The 26,631-nt window shown below is 43.4% G+C and overlaps 3 protein-coding genes across 8 annotated transcripts in view; all 3 read left to right on the plus strand.

The window, feature by feature from the left end:
• The first annotated feature begins 871 nt into the window (after nt 1-871).
• Nucleotides 872-12,425, plus strand: TNFRSF1A (TNF receptor superfamily member 1A). 2 transcript variants are annotated; one of them, XM_015874548.3, is made up of 10 exons: nt 872-1,008; nt 5,996-6,197; nt 6,493-6,621; nt 6,781-6,924; nt 8,478-8,559; nt 8,857-8,924; nt 9,145-9,267; nt 9,606-9,643; nt 10,357-10,513; nt 10,829-12,425. In XM_015874548.3, exons 1-10 carry the CDS (start codon nt 970-972, stop codon nt 11,128-11,130), a joined length of 1,284 nt encoding a protein of 427 aa, XP_015730034.3. In that variant the 5' UTR covers nt 872-969; the 3' UTR covers nt 11,131-12,425. The 2 variants fall into 2 exon arrangements, with proteins under 2 accessions (XP_015730034.3, XP_085380528.1); XM_085524402.1 differs by lacking the exon at nt 872-1,008 and adding an exon at nt 1,215-1,996.
• Nucleotides 12,426-13,428: 1,003 nt separating this feature from the next.
• METTL16 (methyltransferase 16, RNA N6-adenosine) lies at nt 13,429-21,860 on the plus strand. Of its 2 annotated transcripts, none has more exons than XM_015874632.3 (9): nt 13,429-13,603; nt 13,675-13,874; nt 14,612-14,752; nt 16,057-16,172; nt 16,722-16,864; nt 18,149-18,218; nt 19,347-19,436; nt 20,467-20,640; nt 20,728-21,860. In XM_015874632.3, the coding sequence occupies exons 1-9, from the start codon at nt 13,476-13,478 to the stop codon at nt 21,340-21,342; spliced, it is 1,677 nt and encodes a 558-aa protein (XP_015730118.2). In that variant the 5' UTR covers nt 13,429-13,475; the 3' UTR covers nt 21,343-21,860. The 2 variants fall into 2 exon arrangements, with proteins under 2 accessions (XP_015730118.2, XP_085380770.1); XM_085524644.1 differs by having other exon boundaries at nt 13,429-13,598.
• A 43-nt stretch (nt 21,861-21,903) lies between these two features.
• Nucleotides 21,904-26,631, plus strand: part of POLQ (DNA polymerase theta) — a 48,360-nt gene continuing 43,632 nt past the window's right edge. For 3 of the 4 annotated variants that reach the window (XR_014937477.1, XM_015874562.3, XM_085524548.1), the window contains exons 1-4: nt 21,904-22,080; nt 23,581-23,763; nt 24,713-24,843; nt 26,092-26,248. Coding sequence is in view for 2 of the 4 variants with exons in the window: in XM_015874562.3 (XP_015730048.3) it covers nt 21,942-22,080; nt 23,581-23,763; nt 24,713-24,843; nt 26,092-26,248 (610 nt within the window). In the remaining 2 variants the exon portion in view is untranslated. Of the gene's footprint in view, nt 22,081-23,580; nt 23,764-24,712; nt 24,844-26,091; nt 26,303-26,631 lie in introns of all 4 variants that reach the window. The other variant, XM_015874571.3, reaches the window with a different exon arrangement.

Consider the following 26,631-nt stretch of genomic DNA (forward strand, 5'->3'; position numbering starts at 1 on the left):
GAAACAATCCTCTGAGATCTGTGGCTTTCTCCTGTGTGTTCTATCAGCATGTCAATATTATTTCCCTTTAGGACCGGTTCTGTGTTGCCCTTGCTCAAGGCAAGGATGCAAACCAAACCAAACCAAACCTTGCATCGCCATCCCAGAGATGGGATAAACAGCCTCCTGGCTGTTCGCAGCCTTGCTGGAACCCTCTGTGGAACAGTCGGAGCTGCCCCAGGTGTGGGAGTGCTGTGGTGCCTTTGTCTGGTGCATATCAGAACAGGCTGGTTGTGGATGCCCCGTCCTTGGAGGTGTTCAAGACCAGGTTGGACGGGGCCCTGGGCAACCTGATCTAGTAAATGTGTATGTTTGGTGGCCCTGCCAGGCAGGGGGGTTGGAACTACATGATCCTTGAGGTCCCTTCCAACCCGGGTCGTTCTGTGATTCTGTGATATCCCACTGCTGGCTCCGGTGGATAAGCAAACAGAGAGCAAAGGGAGGAACAGAGATGCGTGGCTACACCTGAAACAATTCATGGAAGGCTGACTGTGGGTTGTGTGCGTGTTTTTGGGCTTACACACACGAAACAGGAATATCCTTCCAAAACAAAGCATAGCAGTTCAACCTCAGGCTGCGGCACAGAGATAACGGCAGAAAACATTGAGGCGGTGCGTGATGCGTTTCGGCACCAGCTCCTCAACTCTGCCGTGTCCAACTAACTCATGGTGCGCCGTGAACCCTTCGTTCTTAGCGCCGAAGCGGCGCCGCCCCGACACACGGTTCGGCTCCGCGCCCGTCCCGCGCGGGGGCGGGCGGGGAGCTCGGCGTCTCGCCGCCCTCTTTCCTGCCGCCGAGCTGCTGCTCTCGCCGCTGCCTCCGGCAGGAAGTTGGAGACGGGCTGGTTTCGCTCCGGCTGGGGTTGGGCTGCGTCGTTGCCTTCTCTGCGAGCCGGGACCCCGCTATGGGGACGTAGCGGGGCGCGGAGCCATGCGCGGGCTGGCGCTGCCCCGCGGCTCGCTGGGGACGGTAAGTCACTCAGAAGGGGATCCGCCGCACCCCGAGCTCGGGACGGGGCTGCAGAGGGGGCGAGCTGGTGGCTGTCGGTCCCGGATTCGTAGCCGGGCGATCCCTCCGCTGTAGGGTCGCTGCGGGGATTCGTAGCCCACCGCCCCCCACCGGGGGCTCGTGTCCCCCCTCGGCAGCGCCCCGCAGCGGCCATTTTGTGTCGCTGAGGGGTGCGGGGGTCGCCGGCCGGGAGGTCCGTTCCGAGCTCTGGCGTTTCCGGGATTTATCCCTGAGTCAGGGAACGGGCTGTTGGATTTACAGGAACGCGTGTCGGCTTCCCACACGCCGTTAACTCCCGAGGCACCGCGGGACGCTCCAGTTCGCGAGGCTGCCGCTGCCCCGGGGCGCCGGTGGAGCTCCGCGGTCAGGCAGCCCGAGCCGGTGTCTGTGGGCGCTGCTGCTGTGTCCGCTGTGCCGCCCTGTGCGGGGCGAGAGGCGGCTGTGCCCCAGCTCTGCAGCTGGGGGGGCATTACAAAGCGAGTTGGTTGGTTAATTTCCTTCTTGGCTCTCTTGGATCCAGTTTCTACGTCTTTCTCAATTCGGCTGGCTGGCTGGCCTTCAACTTCTTGCTTTAAAATTAAATTAAATTAACTGAATTCTGGCATAGGATTTGCAAGTTCAAACTACTTATCCCTGAAAACCCGATTATTTCAGTGACAGACGCCTGCATGTGACTGCTTTACATTCGCAGTGCCGGCCAGTTGTTGGTGTGCCATCACGGAGCTGTGATTGCTCAGCCCAAAGCTGCCTTCTTCCAGTTCTGATTCTGCTGGTGAAAGCTTTGGGCAGCCAGTTACCTGGGGGCTGCCGAGCACTTCACCCCTTCACCTGGCTGCAGAGCACTGGCATCTCAAGAGCCTGGATGGGATTTGTGAACTGTAGAGTTGGCTTGTGTATGGGTTTTAAAGCAGCAAACCTGAAAAAGTGCATTTCTGTCCTAGTGATAGAGGTACGTGTATTGTGCTGTAATTCATGTGCTATATGTGATGTTTTTGATGTTGTTAGCAACAAAATGCACAAAAGGCATTGAACTCTTCAATATGTCACCTTGTCCTCAGTTACACAGTGTGGTGGAGGAAGAGTGCTCCTTAGTAGGATGACTTTTCTTTTTCAGGGAATTCTTTCCCTCCTACTCACATTTGGTCGAAGTTAACTTGGTAATTACACCGCATGCTCATTACAGATAATTTATGCCTTTCACTTGTATGTTGCTTGTTAGTTTTTCCTTTGGAAGACATAGGGAATAGCCATCCTGTTTCATCTTCCCTGTGGTGTTCGTGACTTTGGGACCTACTTCTCAGCTGCCTCTTATACAGAGTGGTGTTTTTTAGTCATTTTTTCTTGTAGCAGCTGTTCTGTAGCTCCGATCATTGTCATTTCTGGGTTAACTCACATTCCAAGGACTGGGGACCAGCCCAATAGTCTCGGTTCCAAGCAGAGGGTCCTTATGGATTTGCACGTAACAGCACACGCTGTTTTGTTCTCAAGTCCTAAGTTCCTAAGAATTCACAGCATCTGCTTGGATTTCTGATTGCATTGTCCATCCAAGTTCATTCCATTTGCATCTGCTTATTAATGCAATTTTAATTTCTATTTTTGATGACTGTCAACTTCCTGCCAAATGAAGAATGCTGTTACCTGGGCTTGTGCCAATCTGTATTATGTGGTAATTTCAGTTCTCACAAGCAATCGGTATTGCCGGTTTGGATGGCTTTATTTTTTAAGTTATAGGTTTTCCTTGAACTAGCCTTACTGTTTGAGGTAAAAACAATGTTGTCATATACCTCCTTCTTGTCCATGTCTTTGTTCATCCCAAGGCAGCTTTGCTTTGCTTTTATTTGGGGGACAGAGCATGATATTCTGTGTTATGGTCTTGGCCTTGTGCCTATGCTTCCTTGGCATGCCTGGAAATCCAGCCTTGTGAACCTGAGAACAGAAAGAGGATCTTGAAGCAACATCACTCCGTTTTTCTATTAAATAGAGGCTGTCAGTTCTAAGGAATTGGATTCAGCATGTGGCAATTACTTGACTGCTAAAGAAAATCCACCTAGTGAATCACTGATCCAGGGACCTGAGCTTGGCCCCAGGGCAGCTGCTGTCTCAAAATTAAAGCCCTGGGAAGGGAAGTGTGAAGGGGGAGGCCCCCACTGGGACAGTGCTCTGATCTGAGGTGTGTGGCTGCACCCTCAGGGTCAGGCTGCTGGGTGATGGTTGTGTGTGCGTGCTCAGGATGCAGTCTCCTGGTTTTAGACAAGGCCCAAAATGCAGTGTTCCACCATCTGATCTTCATAAAGCAGAGGATTATGTATAATAGTAGTTAATGAATCCTCCTTGTGACCTTTCCAGGTTTTTGTGAGCAATGAGAAAAGCTTCCTGTAAATGTTGCTTTAATATACGTTTCTCAATGCTTAAAGCAGAAGTGCTGGTTTCCCGTGCATCTTTGTACATCAAACTAAAAACCTCTAAAAACCTCAAAGAAAGAGCTTTTGGTAATGGCTGAAGCAATCACACAAGAATGGTGATGCTGCACCCTGATTTCTTTGGAGTCTCCTCGCTCTTATTTTCTTCCCAACTCCTAGAGCTGCTAATTTGTGTGATTCACTGTTGTATCAACTGGAGCTGTCAGCCAATAAGTTGCTTGGAAGGCATGGGAAGGAGCTAGGATTGCTTCCCAGGTGAAGAGCTTGCATGCGTGGCTGTCACCTGGAGGAGCAGAACGGCTTGAGGAAGTTGTGCATGTTTTCACCTGCGGTTATTACGTTCATTTCTGCGTCAGTTTCAGAATTGAAGCCTTGAGTTTCTACTGACTCGTTTTTCCTGGGCAGCGCCCGCTAGCTAAAACCATGAATCACCGATGTGCACAGTGCGGTTTGGTGGTTTGAGTTATCGTTCGGTTCGGTAATCCAGGCTGTCCATTTTTCTGAGCAATGCTGATTTTTGGGCACTTGTTTGTTCTCCTGGCAAGTGAGATTAGAGCAGAGAGTTGAATGTCCAGCAGCGGAAAACCACTCGTTTCAGTTGTAGAGGACCTGTAAACTCAACCTGCCGCCTAGATTTGAGGCTTCCTTGCTTGATAATTTCATGTATTTCCTGAACTCTTTATTGTGGGTGTAAACAAGTGTAACTGCTCAGTGGTCTGGGAGTTGCTTAAGATGGTGGTGGGTTGTTTTTTTTCTTTTAAAGGGCTGAATCATTGGTTGTGAGTCATCTGTGGTCTGACACGCTCTGATCCTCAGATTTTGATCAGTAATAACGAATGTACTAATTCTGGTTTGGTTACACTTATTGATGTGCTTTCACTTAATCTGAATGATTGCAAACACCTTTCCTGTTTTCCTTTCTGGAGATGTATGTGACTAATCTTGCATCTGTTTTTGGCACGATCTTTGATGCTTCCCTCTGTTGTTTATATTACTGGCTTGTTTGACTTTTGGACTAGCTGTATATATTCCCTTGCTGGAAGATGCATCATTGGCTGAAGGGCCAGTTTTTTATTGCTCCTATCAGACCATCTGTGTGAACGATCTTTTACCCGTTTCCCCACAGACAGTCAATCTTGTGAGGCTGCTGGAACAAATGTTATTTCTTACTTAATTTTGGAATGTTTGCATTTATCCTGTGGTCAGCTAATCAAGCCTGAAATGACAGCTATTTAAATATGTGATTTTAAAAATTCTTTTATTTTTAAACTTGTTACTATTTTAGCAGCTGGTGTCTTCAGTATGTCTGTTATGTGACAAAGAGCTCTGAAATCCTTGGGGAAAAAAACTGAGTTATTGCTTTGTTAGAGTTGCCAAGCCATATCCTTCTTAAGGTTTTAAACGTGTTAACTTTCTCCTCCAAAGCTTTAATTTTGGGACAGAAACAGGGTAGCGTGGGGCTGTCATAGCCATTTCATTTTGCATATCCTCTCTGAAGATTGCAACCACAAAACTGGTATCAGCCTTGTGGTTTACCCTTACTGGTTTGCTCTTCTTTTGCTACAGCCCTCGTAGCCAAAAGTAAAAAAAAAAAGGCAAAAAGAGATCTGTGTAGTTGGGCAGCAAGGTACCTTACTGACTGCAAAAATGAAAGCTGGGAACACACTGCAACGCAATGTAGAGAAGTTAGTATAACAAAGCTCAGTGTGCAGTTCTGTGGGCAGGAGAGATGGTATTCCTTTTCATGTTGATGTTGTTTAATTTTTGATTGTCTGAATACAAGGTCTATTTTTTCTCTTGGACCTGCAGTCTGAGGACTTGTTCATGTGTTGTGCTGAGTCTGCCCACATTCTCATGCGCAGGGTCTTTGGCTGATGACTCATCTGTTCTGTGGTCCTAGCAGGATGCAGACCTTTTGGCCATGACACAAACAGAACATTTCTCAATTCTGCTGCTGGGAACGGTGTCCTTCATTAGCAATTCAAGCTGTTCGTTAACCCTTTGTTCTGCTCTTCCTTCCAGCGCATACATGCACACATCATACTGCAGTCAAGGCAGTCATAATATTTATATTGTTAAAATAAATAATATTAATAACATAATCGTTCTATAGCTAAAGTAATTCTAATTAAACCAGAACTGAATACCCTACTGTGATATCATCCTATGCCTTTTTATTCCAGACTTGCCATCTGGTTTTCTTATTCAGTTGTCCTGCAGGTACTGGATGCATTCTTCTCTCTGGAACTGTTTCTAGATTGACTTATTCTTTTCCTTAATGAAAACATTCCTTTGCTCTTGATTAATTTTCTTGCAAGCTGCAGCATCTTCAAGGCATTCCATCTATATGTTGTATATCACCAAAAATATTTGCTCTGTGTACAGCTAGCTTGTATTAATAGATATGACAGGCGTGGCTCCCTCTAATACTGAGCACTGCTGAAGTCAGCTGTGCAGTCTACCAGGAGATGAGAGATTCTCTAACATTTTTCTTTCTTTTTCTCCCTTTCCCTGTTTTCTGTTTGCAGGTTATCTTAACATTTGTCTGCGTGCTGATGGAGGAATCAGTAGGAATTGCTCCAGTGCCATATATGCTGCGACTCCGTCGGGTAACTTTGGATGGAAGAGATCCCTTTAACCTCTTAAGGAGAGAAAAGAGGCAGGTGCAGTGTCAGCTTGGACAATACCGACATCCCAAAGGGACCCACTGCTGCATGAGGTGCCATGCAGGTACAGTTCAGTAGAATAAGGGCATTACTTTTCACCTCAGTTGCATTCACTTGTCCCATGCTCTCAAACTATCTTGTCCTATAGTGACGTCAGTGCTCCGTTTCCTTGACAGGAAATTCTTTCTTCCTGTCTCTTTTCCTGGACTGTCAGTCTCCTCTATGCTGGTGAGAAGATACATGCTCAGTCCTTTCCCTGTAGACTCCAGGGTTTCTTTGAGGATTCAGTGACTTCAATCCTCCCCAAGACAACACATGTATCTTCCTGTCAGATCTCTCTTAAGCTGTTTTTGTTGCAGGTACCTACAAGTCAAAAGACTGTGAACGGCCTGATCTGGCCCCTGTCTGTCTTCCCTGTCCTAATGGCACATTCACAGCTGTTGACAACATCATGGAAAAATGCTTCCGGTGTACACGGTGCCGTACAGGTGAGTTATCTGTGGGCCCTGGGGAAAACTGGTGGTAGTAGTAGCTGAGGGTCTGGGGAAAAAAAGTGTGTAGATTAGCGGCTAATAACAACTGTTGTCATAACAGTGGTCTCAGCTGAAGGTAGAGTTGGTTCAGTCACTTTTCATTCCTTTCCTCAGAATTGCGGCAGATAGAAGTGACCCCATGCACCCTAAAGCAGGATACCGTGTGTGGCTGTCGGAAGAATCAATATCAGTTTGGCCAGGCTGATTTCTTCCAGTGTAAGAACTGCAGTCCGTGTGTTAATGGAATTATTGCTAACTGTAAGTATAGCATGGGTATACAGATATATCTATTGGCAGATGCCATTAAGATAGATGTTAGCATCCCTCTCCTTGCTTTCTACTGTGGTGCAGCAGCTTGCCCTTAAGCGATTTCAGCTTTGGGACAACTCTGTTTTGCTTGCCTGCTTTCCTGAGGAAGACTGTAACTTTTTTGCATGCCTTGCAATCAATCCGTGTTTTTTTGTTACAAGTTCTACCTTAATTGTGTGTTCTCTTGTGTTGGCTATCATGATATATTTGCTACTTAATTTCAGTAGCTCTGCCTTCCTTGGATGTACTGATGTAAGATCTTTATGTTTGAATGCAGATTACCTACTTACTTTCCTTTTACTTTTTTTTTGTCTTTCACTGGGTATTTTTCTGTATGCTCATTGCATTTCCCTTGCTAACTGGTCTATGTACTGTACATATAAAGGCTGACAACACCACTGTTTTCAGTGTCCAGCTGAGCTGCTTGTCAGTCAGATGCTGAACCATCATAGTATATCATGCAGTGTCTTGATGTAATACTGAAGTATACCCACTGGGATTTCATCACCATCACTGTAATGTGGGGATGGTGCAGATGTCTAAAAGAACGAGCCATGTTAGCTATGTCAAGCTGTCTCCTTTCCAGTGGGGGATCAGAGATGTTAACCCCATTCTGTTTGCCACCCTCCAGTTTGTCCTGAAGTCTAATTCTGCTCGTGTCCTTTAAATGCTCTTTACCTTGCTGTACTAAAGCAATCCCCTCTTCCTCGTAAATTCTGCTTCTCCTGTCCCCTTTCTGTCTCCTTGTTAAATGCATTCCCTGTGGTGTGTAGTGAATTCTGTTACAGTTTTTATGCTTACACCTGCCCTCAAGGGTCATCATCATACACTGTCCTTGAGTGACTTCCTTCCCTCATCTGATCTTCGTCCTGTCCCTCGCATGTAACAGAATGTATGCTGCTTATTCTAATGCCTTTTTACCTCTCTTTTTTAATGTTGTCCTTCCTTCACTACTCTTGCCTGCTCTTTTTTAATTTCAGCATCTGTGCCGTGGCTTGCTTAAAAGCAATAGGTCTTCAATTTCTCACCCTGTACACTCATAGAACAGATCACAAGTGTGAATATGTGTGTCCCATCGCTTGAAGTGATTTCTCCCTACCCTGGACTGACTTCCTCAGCAGTCCCAGCTGCTCAGAGACCACTTCTTCCTCATTTTTGCCTAATGTAATTTCCCCTTCCTGTCACACTTGAACTGGAGTGACTTTCCCCATTCTGCGCTGAAACTATTCTTATCCATCAGACCCATCTCAGATGCAGTCTTCTTTTTTAACCTTTCCCAACCTCTGCAGAGGTGTCTGACCTACCAGAACAGTGATGCCCTCACCTTTATTATTTTTTTCTTCTTCCCCAGCCCCAAGTAATCTGAATCTTCTTTCCTTTCTCCAATAACAGTTCTTCAGGCTCAAAGAGGAATAATCTCCCACCTGTCTTGGAATGAATTTTTCCCCTTTCTGTTTCTTTGTTGTCCAGATTTTGGCAAGAGTTTCTTCTTTTCTCTGCAGGTTCAAAGGACAGAGATGCAATTTGCAAGTGTAAGCCTATGTTCTTCATGACGCTTAATAACCTTTGCAAGCATTGCAACAGGTGGGCTGTTTTTCTTTTTCTCTGTGTGACTGTATGTTGAACAGGACAGAGAACTGACTCAAGTTCCACAAGGGGAGGGAATTTTTCTCAAGGTTCTGTCCATCTTCATTTTACAAGGTTCTGGCTTTCTGGAGCAATTAGTATTGTCCTTCATTGCAGCCCTCTCTGATCGAGGACCACAGTCATTAGGCACACTTCCTTGCTGTGCTTTGCAGGCTCCTCTGGACTTGTTCTAGTATTGTTGCAAATGTCTGGTGTTGCATTTGCTGCATGCTCACATTTCTGATTTACTTTCAGCTGTGTTGGAGAAGAATGCCTGCAGTGCAGTAGCCCAGTGACTACCTCACCGAATTCATCTCAGCCGAGTGAGTATTGGGGGAACCTCGAGGATAATGGGATCTTTTCAGTGCAAACTTGTTTTGTTGACATTATCTGTCAACACCTTGCTGTCTCTAGTGTTTCAAGTCATTATTCATTACTCATCACCATTTGCATGTGCTCCCTTGTTCTTCTTTCTCAGGTACCTAAGTACTTACCTGTTCCCCTCTCAGTCTCTCACTCATTCACCTTCTCCCTTTTGTCCAGATGGGAACCTTGTTCTTGGCATCATTGTGGCGATATTTGTGGTTATCTGTGTCGTCTACATTGTAAATAAAGCAGTGAAGATGGTTCAGAAAAATGGGATAGCCTCTCCTTTCTACTTGTGTGGTAAGTATAGCAGCATATGCTGTGATACTGATTGTGATATACATCACTCAGCTGTGTGAATGTATGCATACATACGCATATGAGGGAAACAGTGGGATCCATTACGCTGCTCTGATCCAAGGCTAGAGGGAATGTGAAAACTCAACAGCCAAGCTTGGTGCACTTCCTGCAACTCTGCTTCTGTGCTGTGACTGGAAGTGCATGTGAGCTCGTTTCTGGCAGATGAGAGTTTGCTGTAAAAACCTTTTGAGGTCAGGATTATGAATAGCTGCTTTCCTGTTTTCTCTGGGAAGAGAGGAAGTGAAAATAATTTTTGTTTTCTTTCTTTCTCATTCAAGTATCTTTGCCAGAGACAAGCAAGGAGCCAGTATCTGAGGTGAGCAAAAAGATGATTGTAAGAGTTTCCATTCCTCTTTCAACCACATTAACCTGGGATCCAGAGTAAAGTTGTTCCCCATGGGCTGTTTTCAGGCCTTATGTTTTCAAATAAGCTGAATAATAGGGCTGTTGAATTAAAAAATCTTTCATTGTAGCAGGTGGAGCCATTAAAATCTTACTTCCATTTTGCTAGGAGGTGCTTTTCAAACTCCTGGCTTTGTGTTCTTTTCTTTCTGAATGCATTGTTTTTTCAGACAACTAATCCTTAATCCCATTATCTCTCTATATATCCCAAGATGAGACAATTTAGATAATTTTATTTCACTTCAGAACTTCAACCCTTAATGTTCTTAGTCCAGCTTTACAGCATTTCATCAGCTGTGTTGTTGATTAGCAATTAAGAGCAATAGTCAAAGTAGGGTTTCCATAGTGTTACAAAGAAGGTTGATGAGGGAAGTGGCCTTTGGGACTTCTAGAATGGCAATGGGTTGGGATTCCAGGCTTTCTTTATGTCAAAAGAAGAATAAAATTCCTTGTGAAATAGGCTTTTGATGCCTTCTGCTTAAACAAGAGATACAGGAAAAAATCAAACTTCACCATCTGCTTTCGACCTGTCTTTGCTACGTTTTCTTTTAGAAAGCTGGTGATTCCTTGTAATAGGAGTACTGTGCTGCTGTGGGTGATTCTGAACTAAGACATTGTCTCTTTCAGGTTGAGGTGAAAGGGAGTGCAATTACTGTCCTTCCCGAGATCCAAAAAGAAAAAGAATTGCTAGTGAATGCAGCACCACCATCTGCACCTCTGCTACAAAGTTCACATGAGCTGCCAGACTGCATCAGAACTGCCAGGAAGAGGCAGCTTCCAGACAGTAGGTGTAACTCCGGTATCCCTCCCTAGGGATATCTGATTATGCAGATATGGCTGGGAGGATGGATGAGATCTTACCAGGTGTGCTTGCCTTGTGTACGCGCATGCATACTTCATGCACAGCTCAAAGCCTGGCCAGCATCTCTGAGCCTACAAGTCCTTCAACAAGCAGGGGTTGGACTTGATGATCTCTAGAGGTCCCTTCCAACCCCTATAATTCTGTGATTCCTGTTGCCCATTTCTGCAGTCCCAAGACATGTTCCCCTTGAGGCTGCAGTACCCTGATTCTCACACTTCATTCCTTCTCTTCTTTCAGATCCTGCTGTTCTCTACACTGTAGTGGATCACGTACCGCCGTCTCGATGGAAAGAGTTTATGAGGCGGCTGGGTCTGACTGACTATGATCTGGAGCGAATTGAGATGGAGCATCGACGTTTACGAGAGGCCCAGTATGAAATGGTCAGACTCTGGAAACTGCAGATGGGCCACGCTGCAACTGTGGAGCACATCAGCTGCGTTCTCAACCAAATGGAGCTGAGTGGCTGCAGTGAAGCTATTCAAGAGGCTTTGCTAAACCAGAACTCTCATCAACCTTGCAGTTTCCACAGCCATCTTTGATCTTTCCCCTTGCTGTGATTGGTGAGAGAGGATCGTAACTCCATTTCTTGTCTTCCTTTTCCCATTCCTTCCTACCTTTCTAACCCTCCTTAAGGGGGTTTATAGCAGCAGAGTATGCTGGAGGTTTGATTCATAACCGCCGTGTTAGTTCAACTCCTTTTAAGCCAAGAGAAACCTCTTCAACAACTCCTTTCCCAAAGAGGGAAAGCACCTCATAAAGGAAGTGATCTGTGGACTCTGATCGAGATGAAAACAGGAGCTCAGAGTGACGTGATAGCTCAGCTACTCTGCAGACAAGTGGTTGCTGAAGCAGGTGCTTTGCTCACCATGTGACAGGCTAACTGGTAGGGTGACTTGATTGAACTGGCGGTTCAAATGCTAAAATACTTGCTCACTTTTTGCAGATCTAATTTTCTGCAATATCGGATACTTAAACCGGCTCACATTGCAGCCATTTGATTGCGAAATCTGACTCGAGGGAAGCTGTGAGAGGACATGCCCACAACCGGCACGTTACTTCTGGGAGCAGCAGAGAATCGCTCCCTTTTGATATCAGCAAGTTATCAAAGTGCTGCGCCTTCAGCCCTCTTACTATGGCAGAAATGGCAGAGATTCAGAAGGGGTGGCTCAGGGAGAAACAGGAGGGCGTTATCCTTTCCACGCTCCCATTTCTCTCTGGTTCATTAGGAACAAGGATTCTGAGCCAGCGGGTCAGATGAAAGGGTTGGTGCTTTTTTTAAAGTTTCTTTTGCGTGTAGAAACCGTGTAAGACAGCATTAACAAAACACACGCCTGTATGTTTGTCCTAGTGCAGAGTGGAAAAGAATGCACGTGTCTGGGTGGGTGAGGAGGTACCTTTGTACCTGGCAGTGAGTGTCCCTGCAAATCTGTGCTTGCACACAGGTTGGTAGGCTTGTGTCTGCTTGCCTGTCTCTCCCTGAATAATGATTCACTGAATCTGACGTAGCTGCAAATGGGACTGCGTATACGTTCATTTATATGAGTCATTTGTTAGCAGCTGTTGGATAACTTCACACTACTTTCTGGACTCCATTGTGTATGTGCTACTTCGGTGTAAGGACCATCTGATTCCATCTACAAGCTCACACCAGGGTTTTCTCACGGCTGTTACTCTGAGCGAAGCAGAAGTAGCAAAAAGCAATTAGCCTGCATCAGGTGCAGGTCCACATGTTTGTGAATGTGGATTTTGTTTTAGAATCTGTCATCCTTTGACTAGAGAGAACCTTTCTACTGTAAATACACTAAGTGCTCCAAATTAAAGTTCATATTTTTAACTCGGCCTCCATTCTGCTTTTGTCTGTATCAGCTTCCCTTCTTCGACTGTGGGTGGGGGCAGAGGGTGGAGAATGACTTCCAGAAGTGGGAAGGGTGGGCTGGAAGTGAGCTGGGATGTTGCTCTGGTCAAAAAGGTGCGTGTTTAAAAGAATAAGCGATAACATTAGTCCCTTAGGACACAGGCAGCTGTGAGGGCAGGACCTAGGACTGAAAGCAAATCCAGCTGCAAGTCATTTCACACAGTTGAGAGTCCAATGGGATGCCTACGTGTTGAATTCTGAAACAACACAAGCATTTGGAGGTTTAACAAGGATAAAAATATATAAAAGAATAATAATAGATTACACTTTAATGTTACTCCTGCTGAAGTATGTTTTTACCCAGGTTATCCAAGGAAGCAACACACCGTACTCAGTAAGTTCCTCCTGTCACATGGAAATGAAATACCATTGCATTTCACTGGCCAATGAAATGCTTAAAAAATCAGTGCACAGAAACTGAACGGCAAAGTTTTGTTACCATTAAGCCAGGTATTCTTTATTAGTGGCGCTGGGGATGTTTCCACCAGAAGCCCTTCCAAGATGACATGATTCTGAGTCCATGATACCTCCACAGGTAGTGCACATTCACCAATTACCTGTGAGATAATTAACACACACACACGCCCATCTCACATAGTGATGGATGAGGTTCCAGTCTTCTATTCCATGGTGTCTTCTATTCCATGGTCTCTTCTACCGTCTAGCGTCCCTTTAGCATCACGACACCCAACCCACAGCCTTTTGCTTCATGCAGCGCTCTTCCTCGCTCGCCCTCTAGACGTGTTTAGAAGTAACTTACAGTAAATACTTCCAATCAGAAGCAGCTCTGATCTTCGACAGGCACCTTCAGGAAGGTGGGATTTTTCCTCCGTGTTTCCCCTCCCGGTCCCCGTCCCCTCACAGCTCCCCCTTCCCGCCGCCATTGGTAGGTCCCGGCTGCCCGCGGTGCGTGCCGGGAAGCGTTGCGGTGGGGCCCCGCTGAGGTGCGGGCGGCTCTTTGCTCCCGCCATGGCGCTCAACAAGTCGATGCACTCACGCAACCGCTACAAGGACAAGCCGCCCGACTTCGCCTACCTGGCCGGCAAGTACCCCGAGTTCCGGCAGCACGTACAGACCACACTGGCCGGCAGGGTGAGGTAGGAGGCCGGGGCGGAAGGGGGGCGGGTTTCCGAGCCGGGCCCCAAGGTAACGCCTGTTTGTGTTTCAGCCTGAACTTCAAGGACCCCGAGGCGGTGAGAGCCCTGACGTGTACCCTTCTGAAGGAGGATTTTGGGCTCACCATTGACATCCCCCTGGAAAGGCTCATCCCGACCGTCCCCTTGAGGCTGAACTACATCCACTGGGTGGAGGATCTCATTGGCCATCAGGGTGTTGACAAGGGAGTGCTCAGGCGGGGCATTGACATAGGTACTAACCACGGGCTGTTTATAGGACCAAGTGTTTAATTAGCCCGTTACTTACAGCTAATGAACTCAACTCAGTAGTTTTGAGGAAAGAAAATGTGTGGGAAGTCAGTTGTATTTTTTTCTCTGTCTTCTAAGTTACTGTCTTCTGAGTTATGTTAGTGTTTTAGATGTATGCATGAGAGCTTGTGAGTTGCATAGTAACTCTTTCTTGGGATCCTTTGGTAAGTTACTTCTTCCGTGGCTTGTGTTTTAACCCAGCAAGCAGCTGAACACCGTGCAGCCCTTTGCTCACTCCCCCTTGTTGTGGAATGGGGAGGAGAATTGGGGGAAAAAAGGCAGAACTCGGGCTGAGATAAAAAGTATTCACTAGGCCAGAAAAGGAAAATAGTACAGTAATTACGGTAACAATTAAATGTGCATATACACACACATGCAAAGCAAGTAAGACCGAGTTCTTTCTCTGCATAAAACATTGTCATATGTGGGAAAATTGCTGGAGAAGTTGATAATTCAGTAGCAAACGTATGCTAGCAAGGAGTGTGGTGCTCCCTATTCATAGTGCATCTTTCACAGTACCGTGTTTTACTTTTTAAAATGATTTGCTAAAGAACTGGATAATGGATGATTGTTGAGCAGTGGTTTCTTGAGATTAATTCTTTTTGTTGTTTAAAGTGCATGACTGCTGTGTATAACGCTGGAGACTTATTTTGCTTTCTTCATATGCTTTTCACACTGCAGGGACAGGGGCATCGTGTATATACCCATTACTTGGATCAACATTGAATGGCTGGTATTTTCTTGCAACAGAAGTGGATGATATGTGCTTCAATTATGCCAAGAAGAATGTGGAACAGAATAACTTGTCTGATCTTATAAAAGGTATGATATAATAGGCGATTTAGTAGCATACAGATGTTGTGAACTGCTTTTTTTTTGCCATATTCAAGTGGCATAATCAGAACCAGTACTCCTGCTAATACTTGCTGTGTTGGTTTTACTGACAGAGTGTTTGCTATGGTCCACGTGCGCTTAAAACAAAAAGTTAAAGCTTGTTCAGAATGGCAACTATGGAAAAAGAGCTACTCATCTGAAAGTTAAACTGAATCCTAGGGAGCTTTTCTCTCTCCATGTTTCATTCTGTTACCGAAGCATTTCTTAGAGTCCTGCTGCTTCTGCTGCTGGGAGACATGGAGTATTCCCCTCAAATAATGTGTGTGACACTAATACGTATACTTTGTACAGAGTCAATTATTACTCTTCATTTCTGAATGAAGTCTTAACAGTGCCTGTGGTAGTAGCAGAGTGCGAGGCTTTATCTGTGGAGGAGCTTGGAAAAATGTCAGTGAGGGTTTTATAGAGTTTGGGAGTATCATTTTTTCCCCTGTCCCTTTCAGTCTTGAAGATCCAGATCTTGATGTGGAGAACAATGTCTTTATTCTCTAACTACTGCCATCATAGGATTCTTAGTGCTGCGGTGCTGTTACACTTTACAGGAAATACCTCCAGCATAGGAAGATGTCTCAGGTGTAGCTGTAGTGCCTACAGTGATAAGCTAAATGATAAGTAAATGACTGACTGCTGTTGGGCAGAGCAGCAGGTCAGGGAGTGCCACTATGGGTACTTGTAGCCGGCAGCTTCCTGGAATTGATCCACCCTGTGACTTCTTAATTCCCGGGTCTGAAGTGTTTATCTGGAGCTGATTATGCTGCTGTAACCAGTTACTATTTTAGCAACACCCATTTTGGAGTTTGATTGTAAGTAGTAGCAAAAAATTACCTGATGTTCTGAGTTGGCGCGTATATTTTATTGGAATAGGATGATTGCCAAAATTTGTTCTTCCTTGCATTTTTTTTTTAATCAATACCCCATATGTAACAGTAGGATAAGCCACTTTCCTTTCGTAAATTTGAACTATGAAAGCTTTTGCTTTCGTGGTTGCAGCAGAGAACTTAGTGCAGTTAATCGTAGATTTAAAGACACGTGTCTTCCACTGCTACTGTGGATATACTGATAAGCTGTTTGTATGCTACTCCTTAACTTTTATTTGCATGCTGTGTTATGCTTTTTGTTGTTGAATATGTTGCCAAGGAAGTTTTATATTGTTTCAAGAAATGCAGAAGTGAAAATCACATGTTTGATAAAATATGACACTCCTTACTGACTGAATCTGTCTTTTCTGTTAGTGGTTAAGGTACCACAGAAGACTCTTCTAATGGATGCACTGAAAGAAGAATCTGAGATAGTTTATGACTTCTGCATGTGCAACCCTCCTTTTTTTGCCAACCAATTGGAAGCAAAGGTAAGCTAGCAAACTAAAAGTTGCATGTACTTATTCCAGAACTCACTGAGTGGGAGGGTATCAACAATTAAACCTCTTCACTTTGGGAAAATTCAGTGGAAAATCCCCCAGTGATTACAAAATAGCATTGAAGTTTTCTTTTTCTGCACCCCTCTGCTCCAAAACAAATATTGAAAAGCTTGAAACCGCTATCCTGTCTGAAGATTTTATCCTATCACAAGATTTTGTTGTCTTTGAGAATTGCTTTAGAAAGTAGATTGCTACTAAATCTGAAATTCAGTGCCTCTTATATAGGCTTATTTTGAATGTATTTTTACCTTATTATCCATTATTGCCCTGCCAGGCAGGGGGGTTGGAACTTCATGATCCTTGAGGTCCCTTCCAACCCAGGTCATTCTATGATTCTATCCATGGTGGCAGTGTGGAGAAGGATAGAGGCTGTGTCTTTTGCTATCGACTGAAAATTGAATTTAGGTATAGTTTAAAAGTAATCCATTTTAAAAAACAATTAAAAATATTAATTAATCTCAAATAATCTTTCTTATCCAGGGAGTAAATTCTCGAAACCCACGGCGCCCTCCTCCGAGTTCTGTAAATACAGGAGGGATCACTGAAATCATGGCTGAGGGGGGAGAGCTAGAGTTTGTCAAGAGAATTATTCACGATAGCTTACAACTGAAAAAGAGGTTACGGTAAGTGCTTTCTTTGGGTTTAATGTTGACCTGCTACTCTGTCTGAAATAATGTGGAAGTGATATTTTAGTAAAGAGTGTAGCTGTGGTCCAGTGTTTAGTTCAGTTGCTTAATCTCAATTTATATAAAATCAATTGCTCCTGAGCATCTAACGATTACAAGTCATTAGGCTCCCCTATATTTTCTCCCCTGTACTTTCTGCCTATTTTTAAAGGCAGAAAGTAAAAAAGCCCCTACCAGTGGCACTTGTAGCTTGCAGCTGAATTAGCACGTGTACCTGCTAAAGGTGAACATCATTTATTGTTAGGTTCTTCTGGAGTAGGAGGATGTATGTTAACTCCTAGAAATCTGTTATTTGGAAGCTTTTCTCTTTTCCTGGTTGAATTTTAGAAACAAGGTTTGGCAACAGTACCAAAGGGCATGAGTAGTAAACCGTTAATAGAGAGGACTGAGACTCCCTTTGGCCAGCAGGCTTTCATGGCTTATTCTACCTCCTCTTCCCTTCTTCTTCAACTAGGAGTTGAAGGTTTGGTATTTAGTAGGTTTGTGGAAGAAATGTGTTTTAGTTTTGCCAGGAATGTTGGGATTTCATGTAAGCATTGCTCTGTGAAATTCTTTATATTGTAATATGCGGAAAATCAACTTAACTGCAGTTTTAAGGGACGGTTATTTAACAGAGGGTAACAGAAGTTGAGAAGTAAGTTAAATGAAGAATGGAAGTGTATTCCTTGGAGATACTAAAGATGAGAAGCTAAGTGAAAGATTAGCTCCAGCTAAACAAATTTCTTTTCTTTGGAGGTGGGAGAGTGCTCCTGTTTTATTTCTCATATGGTAATGGGAACCTGGATAATGGGTGATGAATGAGCAGAAGTGGCGATCAGTAGGGCAGCCTGTAAAGCATGTATGCTTGTCAGTAACTGAATATTTCTTCTTATGCTGATTTTGCTCCAGGGAAAGTCACCGATTATTGTAAGGAGGGATACATGACATGTTATTAAGGTCACTTCATGAGACATGATTCCTGCTCATTCAGATGCTCTTTCAGTATTAGTATCATCATATTTTCTGAGAACACATTCTCCTCTCTTGTCTGTCCTTGCTGCTTTCCTGTTTCATGTTGTACTGTGTTATAGTCCCCTGTTTAAGATGAATTTTGTTCTTTTTGTTTTGTTTTTGAATTTGCTAATGTTCATGCAGATCTCTGATTCAGGTTGTTCTTTGTGTTAGTTTTCCTTTTCCCTTGATCCGTATTTGTAAAAACTCTTTGTTGTGTATTGCCTGCAGGTGGTACAGTTGTATGCTGGGGAAGAAATGCAGTTTAGCACCTTTGAAAGAGGAACTTAAAATCCAGGGGGTAAGTTTTATATACAGGCCTTACATGTTCTGTGTATGTTGAATTCGGTATAAACTTCTACACACTTTCTTCCCTGTGCTGTGTTGTTTGCACCTCATTAAAATAAGAGAAATCCTTATAAGCCTTGTATGGAAGAGCTGAGGTTTTCTTTTGTATTCTTGGGACTACCAATTCCGTTTGGATTAGTTTGGTAATCACAATTGCAGTAGATCTGGGGTTATGTTTGTTTTAACCCAGCACATATTATGTGGTGCTTTAGATTAGAATATGGCATTCATGTTCTAAAAATTCAATTGATTATTGGAATTTTGATAGATATAGGAACTCAAAGGTAGGAAAAAAAATTAGAATAGAGATTTTCCTCTGTCTGTCTCTTTGTCTCATCTCTGTCTCTTTCCATGCCCTTCTCTCTCTCTCTCTCGCATGTGTGCTCTGTTTTAGGCAGTACTCAAAAGTTACACTTCTCTGTTTGATTTTTGTTGTGTAGGCCTGGGGCTTATGCTGTGGAGCTGATGATAGTTCAGAGCGAAGTAGGATGGTTGGTGGTTATCCTGGACTGTATAGAGCACATCCTTAATACCATACATAAATACTGTACAACATTCACAACATGCATGTATGGAATGACTATATAATGCTAACATTGGGTCTGAGTTTTATGTTTAAGAGTTATTTATTTATTTATTTATCAGAGATACGGATGTGCTCGGAAAAATGACCCTGTTTATTTTCCCAGTGATCCATTGCCTTGGTTCTGTGTTCCTTTGATTTAGCATTCAAGCGTGGAACAGGAGCAGGTTCCGAACAGGGAAAAAGAATGTGCTTTTTGCAGTGGCAGAATGCAGATGTGTCCTGGATTAGTGCATGTAAAGGGTAGTGTTTCTGAACCTGGAGTCCTCAAAGTGGTAGATAACATGGTAGATAGAGATAGGAAATTTCAGCCACTGTTACCAGCCTTGGCACTGAACAGCTTAACGTGTCACTAACAACTATGAGCTACGTCAGAAGGAATTTCCATTCCTGACTTGAGGAAATAACTATCCTAGCTCTTGTTGTTTAAAAATGTCTGTAGTAAAGCTGTGTTATTTATTAATGCTAAACAAAATTTCATATTGCTACTTCACATAGGTTCCTAAAGTTACGCACACGGAATTCTGTCAAGGACGTACTATGAGATGGGCACTGGCATGGAGTTTCTATGATGATGTACAAGTACCTGTAAGTACCTTAGTTTTGACCTGCTTTTGTATGTCTGTTCCTCTTATTTGAGGAAGAGCCTAATGAGCTGTAAGTACAACAGCTGAGAAAGGAACTGCTCTCTATTGGAAAGGGATGTTGATGGAGTGGGCTGTGTGGACAGTGGGTTTTGTTAATTGGCTCCCAGTCTTTTGGAATTGTTACCTGTTGTCCTTGTACTGGGAGGGAAAAAGAAGACTGAATGTATTTCCTGTGGGTTTTAGTGAAAGTATGGATCACTTGTTAGTCCAGAAAGTGTATGTAGGATATTAGAAATTTGGGTTAGATTTAAAATTTTCCTGATAATTTGATTTTAATTTTCATGTAGATTCTTGTTACCAAATAAATATGAATATGTTTTTGCTGCTTTCGACCCAAGTTTATAATAGAATGGCTTGGGTTGGAAAGGACCCCAAGGATCATCAAGTTCTAACACCCCTGCCACTGGTTCTAACACCCCTGCCACTGCTGGTTCAGTTCCAGCTGTGCCTTGACTTTCCTAATCCCCTCTCTGCAAATCCAGACAGCAGCTCTATATTCCTCCCAGGTTGCTTCCAGTACCTGTGCTTGTCCTTTTCCTTCAGTTTGACCAGTAGGTCTTTACCAAGCCATGCTGGTTTCCTGTGTTCTCTGCCTGCTTATTCTGAGGGATGGAGAGCTCTTGCACTCTCAGAAAGGCATCTTTCAAGAGAAGCCAGCTTTGTTCCATTCCTTTGTCTCTATCTTCTCAGGAGACCTCATCCAACAACTCCTTAAACAGGCTGAACTTTGCTCTCCTGAAGTTTAGGGTCCTGACTCCATTCTTTGCCAGGCCTGTGTTCCTTGAGATCATGTACTCAACCTTATCAGATAACTCTTTGGAGTAAAGCGAAGCATAGGTTATGTCAGCAACTATTTAGTGGTTAAGATACACTGTTAATCCGTAGGTATCATGAGTACAGAAGTCATCCCACTAATACTGCATAGCATTGTGGATTTTTTGGTGTTACACTGCTTTTGTTCCTTCTTTTAGTCACCTCCCTCTAAGAGAAGAAAACTAGAAAAACCTCGAAAGCCAATTACATTTACAGTCTTGGCTTCTACAGTCAAGGAATTATCCATCAAAGCTTCAGCGATGGGCTGGGATGCTGTAGAAGGCATTGCTGTTGTTAGAGCCTGGATAGAAAAGATTCTCGCTGATTTGAAGGTAAAATATTAAGTGTTAGGTGTTACAATGTCCTACTTTAAAGTGTGTGAATGAATAATTTGCAAATTCTTCTGTCTTCTTCAATAGGTTCAGCATAAGCGTGTTCCATGTGGGAAAGATGAAGTTAGTCTGTTTGTGACTGCCATTGAGAACTCCTGGGTTCATCTGAGGAGAAAGAAACGAGAGAGGGTAAGGCAACTACGAGAACTTCCTCGAGCTTCTGATGATGTGCCGCAAGCAATGGAAGAGGAAAAAAACAGCCAGAACAGCGTCAGCAAGAGTTTGGACTGTGAAAAATCCAAGACTGAAGACTCTGAAACTGAGCTTGTGGCACCCGATGGAGATGTCCACTTGACTACAGATGATGAGCTAAGGGAAGTATCAGCTACCAAAGAATTTAGTGAGCATATGGAAGAGGAGGAGACAGAAGCACAGCAGGCAGAAGCATCATTTAACGAAGGTTCCAGTAGTGCAAAGCTGGGACCTCTGCCTTCAGAGGAAGCCAGCAATCTAACAGCTGAAAAAGGACAAAGTCCCAAGGAAACTGGTAGATGTTTCCTCTTTAAGTGTTTAATGAATGTGAAGAAAGAAGGAAGTGATGTTTTAGTAGAAATGCACTGGGTTGAAGGACAGAACAGAGACTTAATGAACCAGCTGTGCACGTACCTGCGGAATCAAGTTCTTCGGTTGGTTGCTAGTTAGCTCTTTATCTCACTTTGGTAAAAACAGGTCTTCAAGTTTTATAAGCTATTTTTTGATGGTTTAAATGGTTAGCAAAATAAGATTTCATTAGTAAAATGAAAATTAAAGCTCTTTTTAATGTTAAATAGCATTTCTTAAGGCTGCAGGGAATACATGAAGTATGACTTCACATTCAGTGAAGGACAGGGAAGTCATATATCTTGTTTTGTAGATATAAAACTACACGTTGCAGTGAGACACATCAATGCTGTGACCATTTCAAGTAACAACAGCGCTCTTTTTTTTTCCCCTCTTCTCTATTGTAATGGATTTATATATTGTTACTATGTAGACGAGTACTTGACTGAAATATTTTCTCCAGTATTTTTCGTACAAACACAGGAAAATGGTCTGCCTTGGGAGTTGCCTTCTGTGCAACTATTGAGTCCATAGCCGGGGTGTGATTAGCCTTTGACCTACAGGGTAACAAGATGGATACAATCCTTTAAGTGCTGACTTATTAAAGAAGGAAACTTTCATTTCTGTACTTTTCTGCTGTTTATTACCTTGTGGAAACCGACCCGGCCGCTGGGGGCTCCAGAGGCGGGGCTGCCGTTTGAATGGCGCGGCGGGAAGATGGCGGCAGGGCGGCCCGGGTTGCCCCGCTCGGCCCCACTCCTTGCCGCGCCGTGCTCAGCCCTCCGCCCGGCCTCGAGGTCTCCCTACGCTACAGCGGGAGCCCAGGCGGCGGCTCGGCAGGTAACGGGAGTGCAGGCGGGGTGCGCTGGGTGAGGGGACGGGGGGAGACTGGTGGGCCCCGGCAGGGCCTGCGCCGGCGGTGTGAAGCACGGGCTGGGTTCTCCCTGCGGGAAGCGGCCGCAGCCAAAAGGCTGGCGGTGCACAAAGGTGAATCCAAGGGTCTTTCTGTACAATTGGGCCTTCAGCTGAGGAGGGCGCGAGCACGGTGCTGGAGCGGGGCTCGTTTCTGGTTAACGCCATGTAACAGCGGGCCTCGGCCTCTAGGTGCTGCCCTAGTACAGCAAATCAGAGCGGTCTGTCCAGCTGTACTAACGATTCCAGCCTCTAGAATCTCCTCCTCATTCGTTCAAGATCCATCTGGACGCCTACCTGTGCGACGTGGTGTAGGGAGCCTGCTTTGGCAGGGGGGTTGGACTGGATGATCTCTAGAGGTCCCTTCCAACCCCTGCAATTCTGTGATTCTGTGAATGGTTTTATCTGAAAGCACCACGTTTCATGGTCCTGGTTAGAGGATGGATTCCTGTGAATGCAGAGATGTGCGGTGCCTTTTTGTACCTCATATCTACGCAGAAGGCCTTTACACATCTCCTAATTGAACTTCATCTCTTTCTAATACTCTTTACACCTCCCATGTCATCTCTTACCTGTGCACTCTTTCATAGGCAGCTTGTTGGTTTTAGCGTTAGGAGTGAAGCTTGAGATCCAATGATACATCTTTCACAAAGTGCTGCTATGGGAACTAAGTAGTCATGGAGGGCATTACTGTGGATCAGAAAACTGTTTTCTGTCTCAGATGAGGAAAGGGACAAAAGATTTGAGTTTCCTTAATGATTAGGAAAAAGAGAGAACCACAGAGGAGGCAGTATCTGTAGCCAGCACAAAATTATCTAGACAAGAAATGAGAAGCGAGGAACTTAATTAAACTAAAGGAACTGGCAGTGTGGTGAAGATACTAATCAGCACTGAAAAACAGACGTAGCTGTGCAGAGTGGCTTGAGCTGCCTGTTTATTTTACATTAGTTATTCAGATTTTTCTGTGAAGTGAGAAAGAGCCTGGGCAGTTCTGTAGCCTGTGGGGACTACTGAGGGCTCTGTAGTGGTAATGTAAAAAGGAAATGGTCTGAGGATTGGTAAGATGGCAAATACATTGTAATGCTGCTAAGCTAATCAGCATTGAAATTTTGCTCCAGTCTGTATTTGGTTGTATTTCCTTGTGGTTACTCTGTCTCAAAAACAAATGCCAGACTGAGAGTTTGGCGAAGATATTATTTGTATGTAGAAAACCTAATTGGAGGAGAAATTGAGAGGGTGATGTCAGGAGGGTGATGAGAAGAATGATAAAATATATGTGGGAAATATTGAAAATACAGGAAAGTTAATGCTTTGTTACTTTTTCCCCATAATAAGAAGGATGTAAAGAAGTTTGACCTTTAGGTATGTTACCTAAGTGACCTTATGTTCAAGGCTTGTACTGTTTCTGTTTTTGTTTTCCTCCCAAAGGGCAATATCAGCAGGTAAATATTCCTGAAGATCAAGCAGACAAGTTGCTCCTTGCAAGCTGGGGTCTTCCTAAAGCAGTCTTGGAGAAATATCACAGTCTGGGAGTAGTACAGATGTTTGAATGGCAAGCGGAGTGCCTAATGCTTGGACAAGTTCTGGAAGGGAAGAACCTGGTTTACTCAGGTATGCAAACATAATAAACAAACCCCCTACATTTCCCAGTGCCATTCACAAGAATGTACTGCTGCAGAATGTTGCTGAACTGGCAGATTAAAAGGTCAATGTCCTCTTTATTCCGGAGACACCCACTTAAGAGAAAATTTACTTTTCTGCCTCATTGCTGTAAGAGGTACATGGCTCGATGGTCCCCTTTCCAGATGTGGAGAGAGACTTATTTTCCCTTTTCTCTGTTATTATTCCTTTAGAAACTGATAATTTAAGTCAGTGCTCTATTTTTTTTTTTACAGACTAGGCAACAAGGAACTGAATGATACCAGCCATATCAGATTTAAGTACTCCTGAAATTTTTCATTTATTATCTAATTCTTTCAATCCCTCCATCATTTTTTCTTAGTGTAGTTGGGGTGCATGGAATAGAAGGGGAGATGGATGGGTGGGCTAGAAATCAATTAGGAAATTACAATTTGGGATGTCTACCCCAAATTGGTCCCAAATCAGCACTAGGATCGTGGTCAGCTTAGAGGAGAGGCAGAATGATTTTTTTTTGAGGCTTGTATTTGAGTTTTATTACTTGGCTCCAGAAGATGTTGGGTTAGAATATTAAGGGATTAGGTCAGTGAGGTGGTAGCTAAGCTCTCCTTTCCAACCAAGAGACTGTAGTGCTTTTCTCATTTCTCCTCCCCAGCTTAACTGAGATGCTGCTGATTTCAGAGCAGAAATGAGAGCACAAGACTTGGTAAAAAGCATAGTAGAAGACACTAGAAGAGAAATTCTCTGCAGACATCTTGACCCATTATTGGGGATAAGTGCAAAAGCATTTGTAAGGAAGAAAACTGAAGAGTCGTGCCCCAAGCTTCCTCTTGTTTTCTGTGCTAGTTTTAAGATGCTCATTTTTTGATTTTTTTTTTCCTATTACTTTAAAATTTGATACAAAAGTACATTTTTTTTTCAGCTCCTACCAGTGCTGGAAAGACTCTTGTTGCAGAATTGCTCATTTTGAAGCGAGTCTTAGAGACTCGTAAGAAAGCTCTTTTCATCCTTCCCTTTGTCTCTGTGGCCAAAGAGAAGAAGTGTTATCTGCAGGTGAGTAGCATGTGAGGAAGGTGATTGTACAGCTTATAGCTGTTGAATTGTGTTTTAAAATAAATTATTTTCATGGATTTGAGCAAAAAAAAACCCAAAAAACAAACAAACAAAAAAAACCTCCAGAGTTGTTTCAGAAAGAATTTGTAGACAGAATGAGAACAAATTTTAGTTTAAGTTGGAAAAAAACAACCTCAGAATTCAACATTTTTATTCAAAATGGCCAACTTTGGCTTTTTAGTTTTCTTTTTAGCTTTCTTTGAGGTGTTACATCAGAATTTCATGCTTTTGATTTCACTTTGGTTAAAAATATGTTGGGACAGGATGTAGTTATGTTTCAGCTTCCTCACCTCAGCTGTTTTAGAAACAACATTACAGTGGAAACGGTCTTTTTATAACATACTTTTTTGGGGGAAAGAATTTCATGCAAAATATTGTTTCCATTGGCTAATGTGTCAGAATAATAAAAATTACTAAAGGCTACAGTAAAATCAACAGGCCTTTCTTTTTTTGTAATAGTTTGATACTTTGGATTTTATTAACCTTAGACAGTAACATTTCCTGGGTAAAGATACCAACTGATTGCAAAAGCTACTTTGTAGAGACTGTTAGTGGAAAATGCTGTTTCCTTAATCTTGTAAAGCTGGAAAATTATCAATACCATATTCTGCTTCATCTGGCCAGTGGTTTGGTTTTAACTGCACATTTGAAATCGTATGGTATCCTACCCATCTGCTTCAAAATGTTTGTATCTTTTATTAATACTGTGTGTAGCATGCTAAAACTTTGGCATTACATGGATGTGCCTTGGAAGAAGTCACTGTTCCTTGACTTTCAGCTGGGAGATGTGATGCTTCTGTATTTGGGGCCCAACATTTGGCTTTTGCTGCATATTTTTTCAGGAGTGAGGCTATCTGCTATTATGAACTGTTGTACTGTGTGCTCTCTAACTTCCTTAATAGTAAATTATGCTTTTATATGATGAAGTGTTCTCCATCTCAGTTATGTTTACATTATCCTGTAATATGTATTGTTTGGCTTCTGCTTTGGGAATAAATACAAATGACAGTGGAGTGTGGGATAAGGAGCAGTAACTGTCTGAGCTATGGTTTTAATTTGATTTGTTGGCATTAAAAGTGTTAGGGATCGTGGTTGTAGCATGCATAGACTTTAAGTAATTCCAGCAAGTGTCGGTCAGAATTCACATTTATAACCTTGGTACAACATGCTATATCTTTTGGAAAACAGGCCCTGTTTCAGGAGGTGGATGTGAGAGTTGAAGGCTACATGGGAAGCATCTCTCCTGCTGGACGTTTCTCTTCGCTGGATGTTGCTGTCTGCACCATTGAGAAAGCCAATGGTCTGATCAATAGGCTAATAGAAGAAAACCAAATGGACTCACTGGGTAAAATGCAAAGGCCTGCTTATCCTAAGGGATGAGGTTTTTTACATAATCTGAGTACGTGTGAATTCATGAGATAGTTTGTGTTTACTCAGTTCCCTGTGTGACAGGCATGATGTACAGGAAATTGGAGCATTTTTTATTCCTTTAGAGCATTTCTGACTTGGATTTAGGAATCCAGTCTGGGCTATTCTGTTAGTCCAGTAGCAGTAGAGTGTATTGGTAAAATTGCAGCTTCATTTTGTCTGGTATGGAAAACAGTCTGTGGATAGGGATCATTTGCAATAATAACCAGTGATTCTCATAGCTAGAAAGTATCTTCTAATTTGTCAAACTGAGATAAAATTCTGAAATATATTTATGTCCAAGAGCTTTCTGTTTGTTTG

Source organism: Coturnix japonica, chromosome 1 (genome assembly GCF_054131305.1).
Source record: "Coturnix japonica strain WE chromosome 1, WE-NBRP24, whole genome shotgun sequence".
Taxonomy (NCBI): domain Eukaryota; kingdom Metazoa; phylum Chordata; class Aves; order Galliformes; family Phasianidae; genus Coturnix; species Coturnix japonica.

Coding starts and splice junctions, on each gene's coding strand:
- TNFRSF1A (XM_085524402.1), top strand. CDS start 1,910: ATGGGATTTGTGAACTGTAGAGTTGGCTTGTGTATGGGTTTTAAAGCA. Junction 8,925..9,144: donor ACCGAATTCATCTCAGCCGA/GTGAGTATTGGG, acceptor CCTTTTGTCCAG/ATGGGAACCTTGTTCTTGGC. Junction 9,644..10,356: donor GCAAGGAGCCAGTATCTGAG/GTGAGCAAAAAG, acceptor TGTCTCTTTCAG/GTTGAGGTGAAAGGGAGTGC.
- METTL16 (XM_015874632.3), top strand. CDS start 13,476: ATGGCGCTCAACAAGTCGATGCACTCACGCAACCGCTACAAGGACAAG. Junction 16,865..18,148: donor CAACTGAAAAAGAGGTTACG/GTAAGTGCTTTC, acceptor TATTGCCTGCAG/GTGGTACAGTTGTATGCTGG. Junction 19,437..20,466: donor ATGATGATGTACAAGTACCT/GTAAGTACCTTA, acceptor TCCTTCTTTTAG/TCACCTCCCTCTAAGAGAAG.